This window comes from Gouania willdenowi, chromosome 19 (genome assembly GCF_900634775.1).
Source record: "Gouania willdenowi chromosome 19, fGouWil2.1, whole genome shotgun sequence".
Lineage (NCBI taxonomy): Eukaryota > Metazoa > Chordata > Actinopteri > Blenniiformes > Gobiesocidae > Gouania > Gouania willdenowi.
The window spans coordinates 3,399,218-3,421,299 of NC_041062.1; the positions used below are offsets into that span (position 1 = coordinate 3,399,218).

The following is a 22,082-nucleotide window of genomic DNA, read 5'->3' on the forward strand; positions in this document are numbered from 1 at the left end:
TGTTTATTTTTTTATAATATGTAATATGGAAGTGTGATATATATGTTATTATGTAGCTACATTTTTCACTGTATGTTTTATTGTATATTTCCTTTAATTTGTATTATTTTAGGGTGACATTTTAACATTCCGTCCAGGGACTACAGATGAAAAATACCCTTCTGGCTAAATCTGGTACATTTTCTGTATGGATATTAATGTACACTGTCCCTGTTAAGTAAACCAATAAATAAATAATTAAATAAATAAACAAACAGTCTGAATGCTTCTTTAATTTTTTTTATTGTTTTATCCACCTGTGGCCTTAAGTTTGTGTAACATCCCATTTAAATACTCTCTAAACATTGTATAAAACATAACGTGTTAAAGACATTATGGTGTGATTTATTTGTTTTTTTAATAGGTGATATTCCAGTGTGATGCTGATATCTGACAGTCTGATTAAATGAAATGCTGAGGTGTGTGAGTGGTAGCAAGGGACGGTCCTGTCTCACACATAAAGCTGCACATTTTTTGATTCGCTGACAGATCTCTGTCTGCAGGCCTTCTTTGATTTTCCGACGTGATGCGTTGCGTTTTGTTGCCTTTGCTCGCACCAAAGTCTTCCTGAACGCGTCGCAGCCGTGGGTCAAACGGTAACTTTTGTCCCCCCGTCACTGGGATGAAAATGTGGTAAAGCTCGCAGGGCTGGTCGGTGAATGGAGGTCAGAGCAGACACGCTGAGGGAGGGAGAGGGAGGCTTCAAAAATGGCGTCTCTGGAGGAAAATGAGTCAAAAAAAATATTTAAAATGCGGCCTGCTTTCTTTTATACACTTCCCCACTCTGGTTTAGTCGCTTAATGCGCGTCGTGTGTTGTGAGTAATACTTCCCAAACGTGTATATTCTAGATTTGTTCGCGGCTAATTGTACATTTAAAGGGATAAAAAAAATAAAAAAAACCATACACACATTTGGGGAAAACACAGGAGTCACCCTGTTTTATTCAGATGCGTCGTTCCTGACAGCTAGCATCTGTGCTAGCCTCGCAGCTAGCTAGCTAGCTCTGGTCGGGGGTGGGTGGGAGCAATCTACACGCAATAGAGAGGATTTTTGGCGTTTTTTAGCAGGAATTTGGGGGTTTATTTACACGTATGTGGAGGGAAAAGGTGGTTGGTGGGGTTGCAATCGTTCCCCGTGTGTTAGCAGCAACAGCAGCAACGCAGAGGCTCTCACAGAGAAAAAAAGGGGGAGGAGAGAGACGGCGGAAAAAGGACGCGTTCAAGTCAAATGTTGATCAGCGCTTCGTCCATCCGCCGCCAAACCGCGGCATCCTCACCATGACCGACCCGAAGCCCGATCTGCAGTAGAGGGAATGCTCGACGCCGAGGAAAAGCAGAAAGGCTGGCTTTTATTTGGAGGTGGTTGGATTATAAACCCGTAGACCCCCCCTCCTCCTCCTCCTCTTTCTTCATCCAGCTTTCCCCTCCTCCTCCACCACCCCTCCATTTCTCTTTCAATATGCTGTTTTCCACTCCTGACGACTTGCTTATGAAACCGGGGGGAAAAGCCTGAAAACCAAACCGGGAAAGACTGGATTTTTCCCTTTTTCTTCCCCACTGCGTCGTCCTCGCTGCTGCTCATCATCATCATCATCATCATCACCCTCACCCTCATCGCACACACTGTACCGCAGGACATAAATGGATAGGAATTACCCGGGAACAGGGTTTGGTGATCTGGGCGCTGGAGCAGGATGGAGTTACGAGAGATCGGCAAAAGCAAGGTATGATCCAGACATTGTGCATGCATCAGTGCTGCTACTGTGTGTCTGTGTATGTGTGTGCGTCTGTGTGTGTGTGTGCACGGCACGACGTGACCCATGTAAACAAATTGTCGCCATTAGCTTCACATATAGCGCCCATGCTTTTGCCATAATGAGCAGTGCATTGCCATCCAAAGTGATGCATAGTAATAATATTATAAACAGGAAAGGATGAGTGTGTCGTGGGGGTGGGCGGGGTGGAGAAGGGAAAAGGAAATGAATTGAATGTGATTGACAGACGTGGGTTTTTAGGTAGACCTGGCGGGGTGGAGGTGTGTGTGCGCGTATCTGTGTGTGCGTGTGCGTGTGGAGGAGGGGATGTCTGGAGTATCCATAGGAATTATTGTTCCCAGTGTGCAGGCCCCGGACACACACGCACACACACATGCACCGGATTGATAGAAAACTGTGCGGACGCAGCAAAGCCCATAGCAGTCCTCCCCATCATCATCATACACACGCATAGATACTGATAAAAGTCAGCCATTATAAGACACTTTTTTATTTTAGGGCTTGTGATTTGCATAGGTATCCATATAATAACCCGAAGAGGGATATTTAAGTTCAGGTGATGCTACGTTGTCGAAATATGGGATGGATGCACATATTTTGCCCATGCGTGATGTGCTTTAGGGATTTTGGGTGGTTTCTGGTCATTTGCGTAATAAACGTGTCAAAGCCCACCTGTGTCACACATGCACTTTGCCATTTGTCGAGTAATTTCATTAAATAATATGATGTTTCCGGGATTTTTGTGTTGGCTGAGGATGAAAATCGCTTGGTTATGCCTTTTAGCTCGAGTTAGCATTTGAGCTAGCGCTTTGCTGCCTGTTGAGGTCGAGGCCTGCGCATGTAAAACGCAGCTCCCTTTAATGTAGATACACACACGGGGTATTTTTACACACGCATATCATCAGCATCATATTTCTGCCCGTTAAGAGATAGATTTGTGATTAAATAAACTGTACTCGGTGCTGGTGTTTGGATGCACATTAGCTTGCAGCCGCATCGGCTGTGTCCAGCTGTTAGCCATGGCTACGTGCGCCCAAACGCACATTAACAATTCCGCTTGCTTTCAAATTGCAAAACGAGTAATTTATCTCGGATCATATAATCATATCGGAACTGTGTGCTTTTCCTATTTGCACATTTGGCCCTGCAGCTTGCGTCTGCATCTGTATTTCTGCATTAGCCGATATGTCCCAGCTGCTAAAGTGGTGCTAACAGCAGCAACATAAAGGCTAACATTGTAGCCAGTCACGCATTTCATTTGTCTGCTGTAAAGCCCACAATTGCATCCGAGAAGCCTTTAAAAAAATCATAACGAATGTTGTGCTGCATGTCAGCTTACAAATAGTATAACAGCCAGCAGCTGAGAGTTCATCATAATTAATGCAACCAATCATGCTTGCAAATTTTGCATATTAATTAGCATCTTGATACTTTTCCTATGATTTGATAGTCTCTAATGTAGTTACATGTAGTTTTTGCAAAATCATTCCTAAACCTGAATTCTCCATTTATTGCTTTGATTTGAATATTTAAATTTAAAATGGAGCCCTGTGTAATTGGTAGCTTTAAATAAAGATCAATTAAAGATGCATCTCAAGATTTTTAATCATTTCCTGACTCAAGCTCATATATCCAAATTCTCAGGGGTGTCATTTTGAGATGTGATTGGGTTTATGTAAATATGCAGTGAAAGTAATGTCACTTTTTTAATACTCCTCCTCTTACTTTACCCAGTCTTGTATATGGGAGTTCCCGATCATCCCACCCTGAATCGGAGCTCCTACACCGACAGGCCTACGCCACCCCACACCCTCTGCAGGGCTATGCCACCAATCACCACCCAGGGAGCTCTGGCCAAGGCGGGGCTTGGGGAGCAGCTGGACGGAGTTTGGGTAAGAAAAATGTCATACCTTCCATGTCACCACCATCAGGGGCCCCTGCAATGAATTATGTCTGTCCAAGCTGGCTATGCTGAATTATTGTCACTAAATATGTGGACATTATTACCTAATTGAGTTAGTGCTTTGATGTTTAAGCTTAAGCTAATTTTTGGGGATCATGTTTTTGTTTTTTCCCTCCATTAATGATTAATTTACAATGGATTTTTTTCATATTCCGCTAAATATTATTGTTTGGATAATTTTAAAAAAAAAATGTTTATTGATGCACTCCTTACGTCACTTCCATTCATTGAGCTGTCTCTCCTTTTCTAAAGGTCTGTCGGGGCTTTTTGACACTGGCCTCCATCATGCCAGCCCATCAGCCCCAGACGCCTCTGTCATGAATCTGATCTCAGCGCTGGAGTCTCGGGGTCCCCAGCCTCCACCTTCTGCCTCGTCCCTCCTCTCCCAGTTCCGAACTCCATCCTGGCAGACAGGTGGGGCTTTGTTAGATCCTCTCCTGATCTGTTGACATTCAAACAGGCCCCTCTGTCAATATGACATTTGAATGCAAAAAAAGAAGTCTTTGGCTGCTTTATTTTTATGGATGAGCTTTTATTGCATTATTTCTATTAAAAAGGCGTATTGAAGGGTATTTAAAATTATTAATTCTTACAGTTGATTTTTCTTAATTGCTTGGTGATTACTGAGTAATTTTACAATGTTTTTCTTTTCCTTCACAGCAATGCACACGCCGGCTCCTCCTGAACTATTCATCTCTGGAGCCCTTCCCGGCTCTGGCTCCTTCCCCTCCTCCTCAGCTCTGTCAGCCTATCAACATCCAGCTTCCTTCTCCAGTCGCTCTTTCCCTGCCGCCTCCCTTTCCCTCCAGGACACACCCACATTCAGTCCCACATCGAATGGCCTGCTCTCTCCACACGACCCCCTCCTACACATCAAAGCACCTTCCCAGTCAAGTCTGGGTTTTGATAGACTGCTGTCCTCGCAGGGTGCTGCTGCAGCTGCCTACAGGGGCAGCCAGGATCCCACGGGTGCGTCATCAGCTCAGGCTTCCTCCGCCAGGCACTTACAATCGCACCAGTTCAACCTGCTGTCATCGCAGCTCCAGGATCAGTCCTCACAATTGTACAACCCGTCAGTGTTTTCGTCGGCTCAGCCACAGCCTCAGTCCCAGTCCCAGTCCAATTCGGCGCAGGAACGAGCCGTTCCTCGGCAAGACAGCGTTATCAAACACTACCAGCGGCCCACGCCGACCCAGTCCCAACTCTCTTCTTCTGCTGCACACTCGCTTCAGCATTACCTCAGCTGTGGAGGAGCAGGATACCAGCAAATCGCCACCCACCACAGACACGCTGGCCTTTCCTGCAGCCCACTTGGTGACCAGAGCCCCTCGTCTGACCACAAGCCCAGTGCCCGCACGGAACAATATCGGCCAATTATCCAGCCCCCTTATTCCTCCTCCTCCTCCTCTTCGTCTTCTTCCTCAGCCGGAAAAGGTACTAAAAGCAGTTCGAGCAGCGGTTATTCTTCTGGAAGCTCGGCATCATCATCAAGGACTCCTCACACGCCCCCCTCTGCTTCGTCAACCTCTTCCTCCTCCTCTTCTTCTTCTGCCACTTCCGGGGCTCATCCTTCTAATTCCATCCCAACGTCCAGCTCTAGCGCCGCCCCCTCCAGGCAACAGCCGCCTCCCCAGCCTGCACCACCTCCCCCAGCTCCACAGCAGCAGCAGCCCCCTTCAACCTCTTCTTCAGCTCCCCAGTCCCTCCCTAAATCCTGCCTGTCAGGCTATGGTTCTCCTGTGCCCCCAGTGAAGACCCCCACCTCTGCCCTTACTGGTCAGACTCCACCTCAACAACAAACACAGTCATATTCTCCTAATCAGCCCCCGACATCTCACCTGGCACAGTCCTATGGAGGATTTAGTTCGCCACAAGCTCAAGACCTGAGCTCAGGCGCCGGTGGGAAAGGTTATGGCAGCTTAGGAGGGCGGAGTCAGGCTTACTCCACTGATCTGTACGGTGCGGATTCTGCTTACGGATCACTTCCCAGTTCATTAGGTGGAGCTGGAAGTCCATCACTGGGCTATGGAGCCCCGGGTCACTCACCTGCTCTATTAAGATCAAGTGGCTCGTCTGGCAGTGGAGCGTCTGGTGGAGGAAGCAGTAGTGGAGCAGGAAGTGGGAACTCTGGGTCTGGAGCAGGGGCTGGAAATAGTATTAACGAACGTGGCGGAGGGGGAAGCAGTGGTTCATATCATCTTCCAGACTCCAGCCCGTCTCCATCAGGCAACTCGGCCATCATCCGCCCAGGTTTGCACTCCCCAGTATCCACCTGCCCCACCCAGTCGCCGGGAGGCACTGGCTCAAACAAGTACATTTCTTCAGTTCTATCCCCCACTTTCCTCGCCTCCCCACAGGGTTTTCCGGACACTAGGGGTCCCGGCTCCCAAGCTCAAACATATCACTCCTCTTCCTCCAAAGCCAAGGCGGATGCTTCGATGCTAGGTGTGGGCTCTCAGAGATCCCAGGAGGAAGTGGACGACGACGATGAGTTTTTGATTCAACATCTATTGCAAGCTCAAGCGAGTCCTGCGCCTCAGGCTCCACATCACCATCCTCAACAACAACCTCAGCAGACGTCTCAACAACCGCAGTCTCAGTCGGTGCCAGCAACCACCGACTCAGGCAAAGGACTGAGCTACGACATGGCAAAGAGCTCTGAGGAGCGGTACCACACGCAGAGTGTCATCCGCACCCACAGTGCTACAGCCACTCCCGGAGTAGGAAACACTGGATCCGGAGGGTCCATTTCGGGGCTCGACAGCCAACTGGAGATGTCACTAAAGAAACAGCAGCAGCACCATCACCAACAGCAGCAGCAGCGAAATGAGAGGAATGTTGCCAGCAGCAGAAGCAGTGGTGGGAGAAGTAGCACAGAGCAGGTGCATTCCCACCTCCATCACCATGACAACCTTGGCTCAGTCGTTCACTATGGTCGAGGCGACCCGTATGGTCAGCATTCCCTTGCTTCTCAGCACTCCTCACATGGTCAGCACGTGTCTTCACACTCACAGATGCCCCCACACACCCAAATGGAGAAGCCACAGGATCGTGCGGAAATTCCATACCCTCGGAAAACTCCGGAAATCCAGCAACAACACTCCCAGTCACAGGCCGCAGCGTCCCTCATGGACTCTCCCACTGACCAATCCCATCAGCCACCGCACCTGCTCCAGTCAGTGCTGTCCCACACCACCCGCAACAAGTTGGACTCTCACCCGCAGCATCACAAGATGGAAACCCACCGGCAACATCAGCAGCACCCAAAAATGGATTCACACCCTCAGCATCAACAGCACCAGAAGATGGACTCCCACCAGCATCAGCAGCACCACAAGATGGATTCTCACTCCCAGCACCAACAGCAGCATCATAAAATGGACTCCCATTCCCAACAGCAGCAGCACTCCATCAGCCAACAAGCTGTCATGGAAAGTACTGGAGGAAGACTCGGCTCAAGTAAACACCCGACCCAGTCCCAATCCCAAACGACTCAGCTTCAGCTCCAGCTCCAGTCCCAAGCTTTGGAGGTGGCAGCAGCTCACTACAACCACGGTCCACATCAGCACGAGTCGAGCCAGGTGAAGCAGGGCTCAGTGGTATCTTCTCTTGATATGTTGGAGCGCTCCCTTTCTCAGGCTTCTAGCACAGACGTGGCAGATGATAGACGTGGCGGGCCGGGCAGTGCGGGAAGGAGCGGGAGCAGCAGCGAGCGTCACAGACAGCAGGAGCAGCAGCAGCGGCAGCATCCGTCCCACCACCACACGCAGCAGCACTCTGCTTCAGAGCTCCACTCCTTCCTGACAGAGTCGGACATGGGGCTAACCACGCCTTCTCACATGCACCATTTATCTCAGCACCATGCTCAGCAGCAACAGCAGCAGCAGCATCCCAACTCTCAGCACCAACAAAGCCACTCTCACCACCCTCACTCCCAACCCCACCCTCATCACATTCCTCCTCAGTCCGCCTCGGCTCACTCCCAAGCCCAGTCTGACCCGCAGCAGCCTCTTTCCCAGCAGAGCCAGTTGGATCAACAGCGGTCGGAACAACACCAGTTTGACACAGTCAGCCCAGTGGAGAAAGCAGACCAGAATCAGCAAAGTAACCGCTTTGTCCCCTTAACATCCATCTGCTTCCCGGACTCTCTCCTCCAGGATGAGGACCGCTCATTTTTTCCTGGAATGGAGGACATGTTTTGTGCGGAGGACTACAAGTCGAGCTGCGCTGGTGGTGCTGGACCAGTCCAGGAAGAGATGAATGAAAGCCACGCTGGGCAGGACGGAATGGACTCCATGAAACCCGGGCAAAGCGGAGGCTCTGCTGGAGGCAGTGGAGCAGGCTATGACATGATGGGTCATCATGGTGGAGACCAGGGCTATGAATCGTACTGCCATGGCCTGGACGAACCCAGTAACAACACCATGACCCTTGACTTAGACTCTCTTAAAACCCACGAGCTTCCTTCCACTGTAAACACCGAGCAGCTTGGACTGATACAGTCCCAGGCCCCGGCTATGGGAATGGGATCAAATGCTGTTGGCCCCAACAACTCTGGAGCTAAAATGTCCTCTGGGCCTGGAGGTGGAGCAGTAACGGGTTCTGGTGGCCTACAGTCGCCAATCTTCTGTTCATCTCGTCCCAAAAAACTGCTTAAATCCAGCTCCTTTCACCTGCTAAAGGAGCGCAGGGACCCGAACACAATGCCCAAGAAAAGTTACGCTCAAGAATATGAATTTGAAGATGATGAGGATAAGGCGGACCAGCCGGCCGACATCCGGTTGAACAGCAGAAGGCTCCCAGACCTACTGCCGGATTTGGTGTCCAGCTGTAGAAAGGGAGGAGGTGGAAGTGGATCTCTCAGCCCGCTAATGGGCGACATTGATTTCTACCACTCGTCTGGCTACTCATCGATGGGCACGCACTCTCTCCTGCCTCCCGACGCCCCCAAAAAGAGAGGCAGAAAGCCCACCAGGCCTAAAAGAGAGGGTCCCCCAAGACCAAGAGGCCGACCCCGAATCCGCCCCATGCCTGAGCCCTACACGCCACGCGGCATGTTGGGTGAGATGGGTGGGACGACGGTGGGAGGTGGGTTCACCGTAGAGGGGCGAGGAAGAGGAAGGGGCCGTGGGAGCAGAGGTAGAGGAGGAAGGAGGGAGGATATGTACATAGAAATGAGTGGGAAAGAGCAGGAGCAGATGCACCACCATCACCTCCATCAGCAACAGCCCCAGCAGCTCCATCACCAGCCTCAACAACATCAACATGAACCCATTCCACCACTTAAGGTCAGTTAAGTATAAAACAGTGTACAATTCTTTTTTTTTTTTTTTTTTATATATACACACTACAGATTGACCAAATGCTTTATTTCAGATCAAGTTACCCATTGGTACCTTGTCGTCGTCCGATGCCTTGCTGAGGACCGACTCTTTGTCCGGCACAGACCCGGCTCTGTCAGACGGCTCTGTTGGCTCGGCCCCCTCACTAGGTTTAAGTCCGGGACCGCCCTGCAGCACCGACGGCTCCAGAAGTCAAGACAAGAACAAACATAAAAGCCAAATGATGAGCGAAGTAGTGGATGAAGAGGCTCTGGATGAAAGGGTAAGGATTTGAGGATTAGGAAGGAAAGCTAATTTAAGATAATCTAATTCTTCCAGCAATTTCATTTTGTCTTCTTTTTTAGAAATTACATGTTAAGGTTTCATTTATTGGTTTTCATAAAATTCTTTCACGGTTTATATTTATTAATTTATTTATATTTACTATACAGTAGATGCCTGTGAGGAAGACCGAGAGTTGGCAGTCGAAACATGTCAGAAGATCATTTCATTTCATTTATTTATTTAGCACACATTAAAGAAAAAAACAACATTAAAGGTGCAAAGAGGTAATAAAGTGCAAAGGGCTTGTATAACAGCTCCACCTGTTTCAATAAACACAAACAATTTACAATAATGGCTAGCAAATTAACACTTGTAAAATCATGAGACAAAATGCACAATTAAACTTTGATGTATGAGGAAAAATTGCATATAAAGAAATTACACAAAAATTGCTATCAAAAGACAAATGGAAAGATGTTTTTTTAACTGCCATCTTCAAAGCAAATTTCAAAGTACATTTCCTGGAAAAACTTGTCTGAATATCATATTTACAGAGGTGTACTGAGTACGGATAGATCCTACTCAAGTACTGTTACCTGTTTATTTTTGGTAATAAATCTAGCCACGGTTCCCTTGCATACAGTAAATATCTCATTCATGAACTTGAAAAAGGAAGAAACCAAATCTACCATAATTTGAACTTAATTGATTCTCCACAAAGGCATCTGTATAAAATAAAACGTTTGTCAAAATGTGCAATTTTTTTATTTAGACACAATAACGTCAGTGAATTCAATTCAAAATAAAAAAGTATAGCTTTATTTATGAACTCTAACTGAGAAAATAACCGGCATTCAATGCTGTTTTTGTGCGATGCATTACATTTAATCTGATTGGTTGGCTTTGATGTGATGCATTTGATCGTTGTCTGATTTCATTTTTTTGTAGTTTCACAATGTCCGTTATCATTTGTGAATGTCAAATGAATTTCTGTGAATGCAACCATGTCGGAAATGAACTGAATAAATAAATAAATAAAATAAAAAATTTTATAACAAAGAAAAATAAAATTTATCGGTTGAGTGTAGAAATGTAACAAATTACTTTACTTAAAATGTATTTAAGTACAAGTAAAATGACTGATTTAGAAATATACATCAAAAAGTACAAGTACCCATAAAACAGTAACATGAGTACTTTCACCTCTGCATATTTCTACCATAAAAGTTTTGTTGTTTTGCTGTCTCTCAGGGAGATGAGAAGGACTCAGAGTCAAAGGCAGGTTTCGTCGCGTCATTCTTGGATTTCCTCAAAACGGGAAAGAGACCTCCAGGCTTGGACATCTCCCCAGGAATGGATGTTGACAATGGTGAAACTTCGCCCTGTAAATCGGGAGGCCTACGCCCACTGTCGCCCGCACCCCCGCCTCTACCCCCACCACCTTCTTTCGGGGACAGCGAGGGGAATGGCGGCTTGGCACTGGGAAACTGCCCCAGCCCTAAGCGCTTAGAGGATGAGCTGAAGAGGAACCTGGAGACCTTGCCGTCATTCTCATCTGATGAAGAGGATTCTGTCGGGAAGAACCAGGACCTGCAGAAGAGCATATCCTCAGCCATCTCTGCCCTATACGACACCCCACAACTAACCACAAGCCTCCAGCCCCCCATGCCTCCTCCACCTCCTCAGACTCAATCTCCTCCAGCTCCTCTTACCCCAACCCTTCAGCCCCCGACCCTCAGCCCACAGGCTGTCATGCACTCCTCCTCCCACGCTCAGCACCCCCAGTCCAACGAGCCAGACGTCCTGCAGCCAGAGGACGGAGACATCCACGAGGAGAACAAGGAGGAGAACGAGGAGGAAAGGAGTACAGGAGGAGAGGAAAGTGATATGACAGAGGAGAGGGAGCCACAGCTGGAAACCCTGGGGGCTCCAAAGCTCGATGGTGAAGCTGCTTTTTGATTGTCTTGTATCTTGTTAAGTTTAAAAACGTGAAATATGGTTAAAGTATTAATTCTTTCTTATTCTTTCCAGCTCCCCTTCCTGAGATTCCTCCAGAACCTGCAAGTCCTGAACCTCCATCTGTCCCTCCATCTCCTTCCTCTTCATCTTCTCCCTCCCACTCCCCTCTTCCTCCCCTCTCTCTCCCTTCTCCTCCGCCTCCACCGGAGGAACAACAGGACTCTCAGCCTTCAAGCCCCGCCGCTCCTGTCTCCTCCCCCTCTCCTCAGCCACCCCCTCCTCCCGCTGCTGCCGCTGCCCCTCAATCCACCACTCCAACTCCTTCACCGACTCCTACTCCCCCTCCTCCACAAGCCTCCCCGCTTCCTCCTCCCCCTCCCACAGATCAGAAAGAGTCCCCCCTGCCTTCTCCAGAGTCCCCAGCCTCTCCCGAGGAGCCTCAACCACCTAAGATCACCTCACTGCACCTTGCCCAGAAGCAGGAAGATGCCGCCATTGTCGGGGACAGTGAAGAGGATGAGAGTGAGAGTGGGGGGGAGGGTATCTTTAGAGAAAGAGACGAGTTTGTGGTGCGAGTGGAGGACATTCGAACTCTGAAGGTACTACCATGAAAGAAAGGAAACGTTACCTTTATTTAGCAAGTAGTGAAGATATGAATGTTGATGTACATTGTGTGTCTGGTTGTAGCTTGCCCTACAGACTGGACGCGAGCCCCCACCCATCTGGAGGGTGCAGAAGGCCCTGCTGCAAAAGTTCAGTCCAGAGATCAAAGACGGACAGAGACAGTTTTGCGCCACAAGCAACGTAAGTTCTTTATCGACATCAGATTATCCAACAGGGTTGGGGTCAATTACATTTTTTAATTAAAATTCCGTCTTCAATTATTCATGCTCAATTACAAATCAATTACGGTTATTTTGACCAGCATTTTTTCCAATTAAAATGGTTATTTTTTCCCCTGAAAGTCAATTGCAATTCTGTTCTCAAATACTAAAGTTTAATTACATTTATTAACAATTACTGAGTCTAATAAATAAGCTTATAAACCTCATGTGTTAGCTTTCTGTTAGCATCTCTTATGATAATAGGTCAGTTTTCGACACATGTCTTAAATCAGCTGTAAAATACACTTAAAATATTATCTATCATCTGATTTGTTTCTCATCTCTTGGTTACCTTGCTAGGCTTCCTAATCAATTAAAATATTGGTATTAATATTTTTGGTGTGGGCGTCTGAACCTTTTTTCTGACAGTATATCCCTGGATTTACATTTTTTTTTTTTAAATCGTGAAATTATATTAATACTTGAAATAAAACACATTAATAATTGTTAACTACGTAGGCCTATGCATAATCCATAGAACTATTACATGCTTCCCAAGTATTGTTTATTTACATTATACATGACAGTTTTTATAGAAATTCCGTGACAATTACAAAGTACATTATTTGAACTGAATTACAGTTTAATAACAATTACAACAGCAACATATTTTTTCAATTACGATTACAATTAGAATTGACCCTAACCCTGTTATCCAAGATCCTTTTTCTCCAGGCTGGAACTTAAAATCAGCTCCTTATATTTGCTTTGTAATAATAATATAACAACTGATTGACTTACTTGTGTTGTATTTTGCTGTCATTTAGTATCTCGGCTACTTTGGCGATGCTAAGAGACGGTATCAGCGAATATACGTCAAGTTTTTGGAAAACGTCAACAAGAAGGACTATGTCAGAGTGTGCTCACGGAGACCGTGGCGCAGAACCACACCTGCTCTCAGGTACAAAGTTCTATCAGTGAAATGATGGAGTAATTCTTTTTTGCACCACTTTTTGTTTAGAAGCATCTAATAAGAAAATGCATCTTTTCTGTTGTATAATTATTATGATCCTTGTACATTTATTTTACAGTATTGTTATTCCATCTTACCATTGCTACTCACATATGTCTGTTGAACATTTTAGGTTAAATCACAAATTACACAAGGCTTAATTAACTTCATGTTTACTTCACCATTAACTGTGTTCTTAACTTGTTTGACTAAGAAATAGTGAAAGGATTTTATTTATTCTGGTTTGCAGAAATATGCTAGAAAAGGGGGGAGCATCACTATTTTAAGAAACATGCTGAATTGAAAATAATGGACGTTTAGTGTGGTAAAATTGGAAGTAATTCTTTTTTACGTTTTTCCACAGACGACCGTCCTTACCAAGAATGGCTTCACCACCTGCCAGTCAGGTTCCACCTAAAGTGATGGAGAAAGAGGAAAGAACGGCTCCTCCCATCCAGCAGGAGGAGAGGGAGAAACCCAGAACAAATACCACCACCACCACCACCACCACCACCACCACTACGGCAGTGAAGGAACGAGAGAAGAAAGAGGCTCCAGTTACTGTGCCAAAAGCCAAGGAGAAGGAAAAAGAAAAAGACCGGGAGCTTGAAAAGGAGAAAGAAAAGGAAAAGGAAAAGGAGAAAGAGAGAGAGAAAGAGAAGGAGAAGGAGAGGCAGAAGCGAGTGCAGGTGCAGCAGGAGAAGGTGGAAAAACGCACCAGTGCTGCAGAGCGAGGCAGAGCTAAGGAGGAGAAAAAGATTTTAAAGGAGAAGGAAAAAGTAGAGCGTCCACTCAAAACTAAACCAGCCAAAGTGAAGGCCGAGCCTCCGCCTAAGAAGAGGAAGAAGTGGCTGAAGGAAGTAGCTTCATCTTCAGACTCGGACTCATCAGACGACGCAGCGAGTGAAAACGAAAGTACGGTCACATTTTGTATCTTTATGTTTAAAATTGTTACCTTTTAGGCTGGTTTTGGGTTTAAACTGAGGTTCTTTTTGCTGCATAGTGCCAGTGAAGGGTGGAGTGAACAACCGCGCTATGAGAGAGATGTTTAAGAGCTACGTGGAGATGCTGGTGAGCACAGCATTGGACCCCGACATGATCCAAGCTCTGGAGGATACAGAAGGTGAGAAAACTCTCTTTCTCTATATATATTAAATAACATTTTTTGCACTGGTTTTGTAGCGTTCTCAAATATATGATATATGTGTGACTGTGTGTTGGGTACTATTATATTTAATTATATTTAAATGCAGTTAATTTTGATTGTTCAGTTCCAAATGAATGTGAATGTCACCTGTTGGCAGGGTTAGGGTCAATTATAATTGTAACCGCATAATTGATAATTAATTAGAGTTATGACGTAATTATAATTGTAATTGTCATTTTAAAAGTCTGTTGCTCTTGTAATTATAATTGAATTATAATTCAGTTCACATAATTGACTTTATAATTGTATTTTACATGGAAATCCTATAAAAACTGTCAATTACAATTTAATTAACACAAGCCATGTTACAGATCTATGCCTTACACATACGTAGTTAACAATTAATACCAATATTTTCATTGATTAAAAAGCCTAACAAGGTAACCAAGAGATGAAAAACAAATTAGATGATAGATATTGGGTTTTTTTTTGTTTATTTTACGTCTGATTTAATACATGGGTCAAACTGACCCCTTATCATAAGAGATGCTAACACAGGAAGAAGGTTATGTTTTATGGGCTTTTGTATTAAAAGTGGGGTGGAGAAAAGGAAAGGATTGCAGCCAGCCACTGGGGGGTGCGCACAAGCAGCCTCATGTGGGCGTCACTCTCACCCCTCCTGCCGCCTGCAGGGAGGGAGGGTGGACGGAGGGCAACACGAGTGCCCCACCCCAAAAAAAAAACAACTTTAAACTCCAGTTTTATATCTATCAGAGGCCACATTTTAAAAGTAAAAATCGCCATTGATCAGGTTAATTTCATTGTGGAGGCCAAAATCGTAATCACGATTAAAATGAATGAATTGTGCAGCCTTAGATTGCTGGTAGATCAGCAGCCAGAGAGAAGCGCTTTGAATTCACCCTCACTACTAAAAAGATGGGCAGCTCCCCTGGATGATGACTAATGAAAGTTCCTCTACTTTGATTGGTCAGATGAGCTTTACCTCCCCCCGATGAGGAAGATCGACAGCATACTTGGCGAGCAGAAGAGGAGGCTGTTGAGGAGAGTCAGCATGAACTCTCAGCACCAGGTAATCATTGCCTCCATTTCTCTGTGTACGTGTTGAGATGCTTAGGTGCAAAATATGAACAATGTCTACTTACTTCTGGAATGACGTCCACAACATTGATGACCTCACTGAGAAATCGATTGATTGAAATTTGTGCATTTATGTGAATTGATTGATTAACCTTCTTTAGGGATACTAAAATGTTCTTAAAATAATTAAATAACACAAGACAAAGTCACAAGTACATAAAGAACAATAAAAAAGTACAGTAACAGAGTCAGAGCTTATAAAAGTATTAAATAAATGAATAAAGTAAAAGAAACCAATTAACACAAAGAAGATACATTAACCAAAACAACAACATGCTGATGATAATAGATGTACTATTTATTATTATTATTTTTTTAATTGTGTGAAATGCTACTCTTTTTTATTCTTCCGCTGCTGTAAAAACCAAATTTTGTGTTTATGTTTTTATATATTATCTCAAATGTGTCAAATTCAAGGCCCGGGGGGCCGAAATCCGTCCCTTTAGAGCATCAAATTTGGCCCGCTCGAGAAAGTAAAAATGATAGAAACAAAAAAAAAAAACATGAAACATTTTGTAAATTACTAACTATTTCAGTGGTAAATTTCTCAGTCACTCCAAATATAAAAATGTAATTAAAATCCACAATATTAGCAGAGCTCAGTTTTCCACTTATTTTATCACATGACAGCAATCATTTTTAAAATCAAATTGTTTGAAAGAACTCCCAATTTTTCCCAAAATCTGGCACATTTTCCTCAAATTATTGCATGAAATTTCACCAAATTCACAAAATCAGTGAAATATAAGAGAGGATCCTACAGGGATGGATATACTCACATATTTTATTATTTTTATATCATTCATACGTGAAAGTGCAAACCAAGGCACAATAATGTTGACTTCGCTCTTTTCCTCACCTAAAATCTGTGGCCCACTTAAGATCAAACTGGTCCGTGTTTGGCCCCTGAACTAAAATGAGTTTGACACCCCTGTCTTATCATATCTTATCTTATCTTAGTGCTGTATTATATGCATTAAATGTTTCTCCAACTGTGTTATTCCTGTTCTCTCATCAACAGGAGTTCCTGCATGCATTCCCTCAGATCATCGTAGACCCCCTGGACTCTGGAGTGGTGAGGGTGCGGCTGAGTGGGGATGCGTACAACCGCAAGACCCTCAACAGAGTCAAGAAGACCCTGCCTAAACCACAGGTGGGTGGCCTGTACAACGGAGTATTTTATTTTTCCATTTATTCATCTTAATTCATCTTAATGAATATACATTTTCACCCGGGGCTGCCTGCGAGAAAAAAGGTTTTTAGATTTTTTGCACAAAATTTTTTTTAAAAATATATATATATATATCAGTTAATCAATCAAACTGTATTTATAATTCATTTGTAGATCAAAGTGCTTCACAGAAATGTGCTTATGTTAAAAAATGTCAAAAAGGTTTTAGCGACTAATGCACATGGAAGTAATTTACTGAACAAATTAAAAAGATTGATTGATTAATTGATTTAATTTTTATTTCAAACATGAACACAACAGCGGTGTATCTGCCACAATAGAAAAAATAAATCAAACCCGGGGGCCACGTGCGGCCATCAGCCTATTTTTACGCGGCCCCCAAAGTAAATGTACAAAATGACAGAAAAATACACAAAACAAGAGCAAGAACAAAAACAACAGTAATACACAAAATTACTCAGAAAAATATACAAAATTACAACTAAAGTACACAAAAAGACAAGAAAAACAAAAAAAACTCAGTAAACCCACAGTACTGAAAAAACAAGCAAAACGACAACAGAAATACACAAAAAATGCAAAATAGCAACACAAATATACAATGTGAGTCCAAAAAACATACATTTTACAGGAAAAATACGCAATAGAACTACAGAAATGCACAAAATGCTTCACAACGAACAAGACAACAAACAAACACAAAATTACTATAAAAACTCTTTGTTCTTTCCTGTATTAATGCTCAGGTTGGTCATTATTCTAAATGCTGACATTAATGTTGATCATGTGACCCTTTAATTAAACAAACCTGCCTCTGCTGTACATGTTTGAAAGGGAGTAGGAGGAAATATAAACTTACACCTTGTAATATTGAGTACTATACATATAATCTTCTTATAATATACACCTATTTACACTATTATTATACATATTATTCAGTATATACACTGTAGTGTGTCAAAATGAGTGACACACTATTTAATTTCAAAAAGAAAATGTCACAATATATTTTAGAGTTATGTGAAGCTGTAGAAATATGTTTGTTTTTTGTTAAATGTATATACAAGAAAGTACATGCATTAATATATATTTCTTCTTTCTTTTTTTTGCATTATTTGGAAAAAGGCAACTCAAATGTAATTGTTGAATACCTGCATGCATTTCTTTTGTATGTATTATTAGAAAAAGCAACTTATCTGAATGTTTTTTATGTTGGGTATATAAGCATTTATGCTTCTGCCTGTAACAGTTTTGTTGTATAGATTTTTTAATTGTGATTTATGTTCGAATATTTTTTTTTTTCCGTTAGACTGAGACAATAAAACAAAAGTATATATACACCCATTTACAATTCTTTCCCCTCTAATACTTGTGCTTCGAGAAGATAAACTTTATATATTCTAGATGATAAAATATGAAAGAGTCAGAAATGAAAATAAAGCAGAGAAGGGAACAATTTTTAAAATATAAAATATTGAAATTAGCATTAAAAAAAATTAACAACCCTAAAAATGATTAAAAAAATCATAAAACACTACATAATCTTAGCTAGATATATCACCATTTGTTTTCTTTTCCTCCCTTCCAGGACCTTAAACTGTCATCAGAGACGTACCGGCTCTACAGTCTCTACCACTCCTTGCATCACTATAAATACCACACCTTCCTACAGTGCAAGAAAGAGGTAAGAACGCTTATTTGTGTCCTCGTAAAAGTAACGACATTTTTCAGTTACAATTATGTTTTCAATTACCCATGTTCAATTACAATTCATTTACAATTACAGTGTCCAGCGATTTTTCCAATTATGATTAAGTCACAATTGTTTTTTATCCTTAGAAAGCCAATTACAATTAAGTTCTCAATTACTGAAGTTCAATGACAATTAATCACTATTACCGAGCTTTCAATAAATAACCTAATAAAAGGGAACATTTCTAATGCTAACTGGTCCTAAATCAGGTGTAAAACACACTAAAAATAAATATCTATCATCTAATCTATTGGTTACCTTGATAGGCTTCTTAATCAATAAAAATACAGGTTTTAATATTTATGGTGTGGGCGTCTGAGCCTTTTTTGTGTCAGTGTACCCTTAGATTTCAATTAAATTTTGAATGGTACTATGTGGGAAAGCTTGATATGAAACATATTTTAATTAGTAATAGACTGATATCATAGGCCGATTTTTACGCGTATGGGCATCGGCCGGTGTGGGCTGCTGCGTTCGCCGATCCACATTATTTACAGAGAGCAGAAATATTTTTTACTTGTTCTTGTTCTGCATCACCTGTTTTTAACCCTCTGCGTTTGATTTTACCTTTATATTTCATATAAGGAAATCCATAAACCTTGCATGTTTGGTATCATTTTTTTAAGGAGAACCTCCCAAATGTGACTGTGAAGTATTTTCTTTAATATGGCATACTGTATTAACAAAGTGGATCTAAAACCACTACAAACACTCAAATTCGAGTGGGAAAACAGTTTTTTTACTATAAATGTCACAAACATTTTTAACAAATCATTTTTATTGCTTGTATAGCAAATCTAAACCAGCGATTCTCAACTGGTGGGTCGGGACCCAAAAGTGGGTCGCGGACCAGTACTGGGTGGGTCGCGAATTAATGACCGTGGCAAAATGTGGGTCCCAGGGTGAAACCATTTGAGAACCCCTGATCTAAACTATATATTTAAAAACTTATATACAGATGAATAAAAAAACACAGTTACTGTATATATAGCTATTTACAGTGAAATGCAAGCAATGTCTCAGGTGATTTTGTACAACTATTTACAGAAAAAGTATGAAAACGACAAATTATTTGTGCCTCATTGTGTTGATATAAAACAATAAACAAATATACTAGACACTACACTACACACTAACAGTCAAATCACAGTAATAATCTCAAATCTCTCAACTCACCCTCTCTATCTCTGTATCTGTCCACTGTATGTGGACATTATGATTGGACAATGGCCTTCTTCTTCTCAACCAATAGGAAACAGCTATAATGTGACGTTACAGCGTTGTTCTTTCTTGCTGCACAACACTTTCACTTTCGTTTTAGACGTGCTCTGCAGCGGTCTTCCTGCACGGAGCCTGCACTGACAGCTCAAGAAAATGTCACAGAAAAACTCCACTTTTATGTGGCCTATCAACATGATTTAAAGACTGGTTTGTAGTTTGACATCCGCACTTTCGACACGGTTTGAAACGGAGATCCAAGGACGCTACGCTTTTCCGCTATTGGCTCTTTAAAACGATCATGTGATCAGGACGAGCCGGCGCGTCCGTCGGCCCCAGAGGGTTAATATATGTTAAATATTTTTTTACCTGTTGTCGTTCCACCTCACCCTTGTTAATTTTAATAAATGTTATAAAAAATTGAGACTCGTACTATCTGTTATCATCAGTGTGTAATTTTTAGGATGTAAATTGAGGGAGCAAAAGCAGTATCGGCTCAAGAAAATCGGCGGTCCATATCGGTCTATCCCTAATTTTAATAATTGTTAACTACATATGTGTAGTAGAACTGTACATAGAACTGTAAAACGGTTCCCCAGTTTTGCGTTTAATTATAATTGACAATTTACATGGAATGTTCATGTCAATTACAATTACAAAGTTAATTATCTAAACTCAATTACAATTTAATTATGATTACGACAGCAATAGATCTTTAAAAATTCCAATTCCAATTATAATTACGTCATAATTGTAGTTAATTATCAATTACGTGACTACAATGATAATTGACTCCAACCTTGGATCGCACACATGTGTCCTTGTTGGCATCACGCCTAGGTTTTGTTCATCCGTCTGCCTTTTTCTGTCCCTGCTTTCTCAGACCAACACCATCGAGCAGGCGGCCGAGGACCCCGGCCAAGAGGAAGTGGTGCAGCAGTGCATGGCCAACCAGAGCTGGCTGGACACTCTCTTTGGCTCCTTCATTGAGCTGCTGACACTCAGCACCAAAGCCTGAGTCGACCGAGGAAAAGACACGGAGAACGAATGAAAGTCAAGAGGATTTAAAAAAAAAAACACAAACACAAAAGATGAAAACAAACTGAAAGTGATGGATCCCACTGTACAGCCCCCCCTACCTTCGATCCTGACCTTTTTCCAAATCTTTAAGATCTGAGGATGAATTTTTCAAGGCCCTTGACGTACAAATCTTGGACACTGGCCGCTTTTTTTTTTCTCCCCGTTTTTTTTCTTTTCTTTTTTTTTGTTTTTTTCTTGATGTTGATCAAAGACTAAAGAGTCGTCTTTCTTTGTATAAGGAGTTCCGCCCTCCACCAACTGCAACAAGGAGGACCATTGGTGGAACAAAACGAGAATTAACCAATCGGGATAAAGAGAGGGAGGGGAGGTTGGAAGGAGGGACGAAGAAGAAGAGGAGGAGGAGGAGCCCTCGCAATGCCAAGTCAACGGAGAAGCCATTGACATCTTATTAACTGTGTGTCATAAAGACAATAGAGAAACTATTACTGCTTAGTTTTTACATAAATTATTTTTTTGAAAGACTAACATCAGCTGTTGGCTTTTGAAAAGAGCGAGAGAGGGTGTGAGAATGCTTTTTAAAAAAAAAAATGCGTGCAGATGCAAACTTGTGTGTGCGCGGACTCGTCTATGGATGGAACAAAAAAAAACCCAACCCATTAAATGTGTTAATAATAATGCTCTCTTATCTCTCGCTTTCGCTTTTTTTCTGTGCTACGTGGAGGGCAGCGCCAGTCGGCTGTGTGATAATATATAAACACATTTTTATTATTTATATGATGAGGTTTTTAACTTAAACTCTCACAAGCGCTGGTTTGCTGCCCTGGCATTTTGACATCCTTTTTTTTAATTATTTTTTTTTCACAGTATACAATCATGACCCACATATCCAAGTTGTCTTCCCTTCTATACATAAGAACAGACATTGAGAGACAGGACTATTGTATCAAATACAGTGGGTGTAAAATAATGAGAAGAGAAAAAAAAAGGAAGAAAGATGGGAAAGAAAATGTGTTGAAATCTAATTGAAACTTAAACATTTGTCGTGCTTTAGTTCAATCATCAGTCATACAGGTGCAAAGAAGAAGTAAACTATCCATTTCCCACGTGGGAAGAAGGAGTATAAATAGGTATTATTTAAAGAGGAAATAGTCATTTCATTTTTTTTTTTTTTTTTTTTTTTTTTTTATCATTTTGATGTTTGTGCATACTATGGCTTATTTTGAAAACAGTCTAATTTTCCATGAAAAAAAAGGAAAAAAAGATTTGTAAATATTGTACAGTTCTTAATGAAATTCTTTGTCCTTCTGTACATTAACTCTCCTGTATTTGAGAAACGAATAAAATCTGCAAAGAACAAATAGTTTTGTTTTCTCTTGTGCTCGTGGCTTTTTCTTG

The 22,082-nt window shown here is 42.5% G+C and overlaps 1 protein-coding gene across 1 annotated transcript; it reads left to right on the top strand.

The window, feature by feature from the left end:
* Window positions 1–494: 494 nt before the first annotated feature.
* LOC114481176 (proline-rich protein 12-like) lies at window positions 495–21,655 on the top strand. Its single transcript, XM_028475712.1, has 15 exons — window positions 495–1,763; window positions 3,549–3,706; window positions 4,030–4,191; window positions 4,438–9,065; window positions 9,154–9,381; window positions 10,635–11,325; window positions 11,415–11,941; window positions 12,030–12,146; window positions 12,994–13,127; window positions 13,543–14,093; window positions 14,182–14,301; window positions 15,318–15,415; window positions 16,505–16,636; window positions 18,264–18,359; window positions 20,530–21,655. Exons 1-15 carry the CDS (start codon window positions 1,681–1,683, stop codon window positions 20,662–20,664), a joined length of 7,860 nt encoding a protein of 2,619 aa, XP_028331513.1. The 5' UTR covers window positions 495–1,680; the 3' UTR covers window positions 20,665–21,655.
* The last annotated feature ends 427 nt before the right edge of the window (window positions 21,656–22,082 follow it).

Excerpts from the sequence above, each read along its gene's own strand:
- LOC114481176 (XM_028475712.1), top strand. The coding sequence starts at position 1,681 with ATGGATAGGAATTACCCGGGAACAGGGTTTGGTGATCTGGGCGCTGGA. Across the intron at positions 16,637-18,263 it reads AGACCCTGCCTAAACCACAG|GACCTTAAACTGTCATCAGA; the intron begins GTGGGTGGCCTG and ends CCTCCCTTCCAG. Across the intron at positions 18,360-20,529 it reads TCCTACAGTGCAAGAAAGAG|ACCAACACCATCGAGCAGGC; the intron begins GTAAGAACGCTT and ends CTGCTTTCTCAG.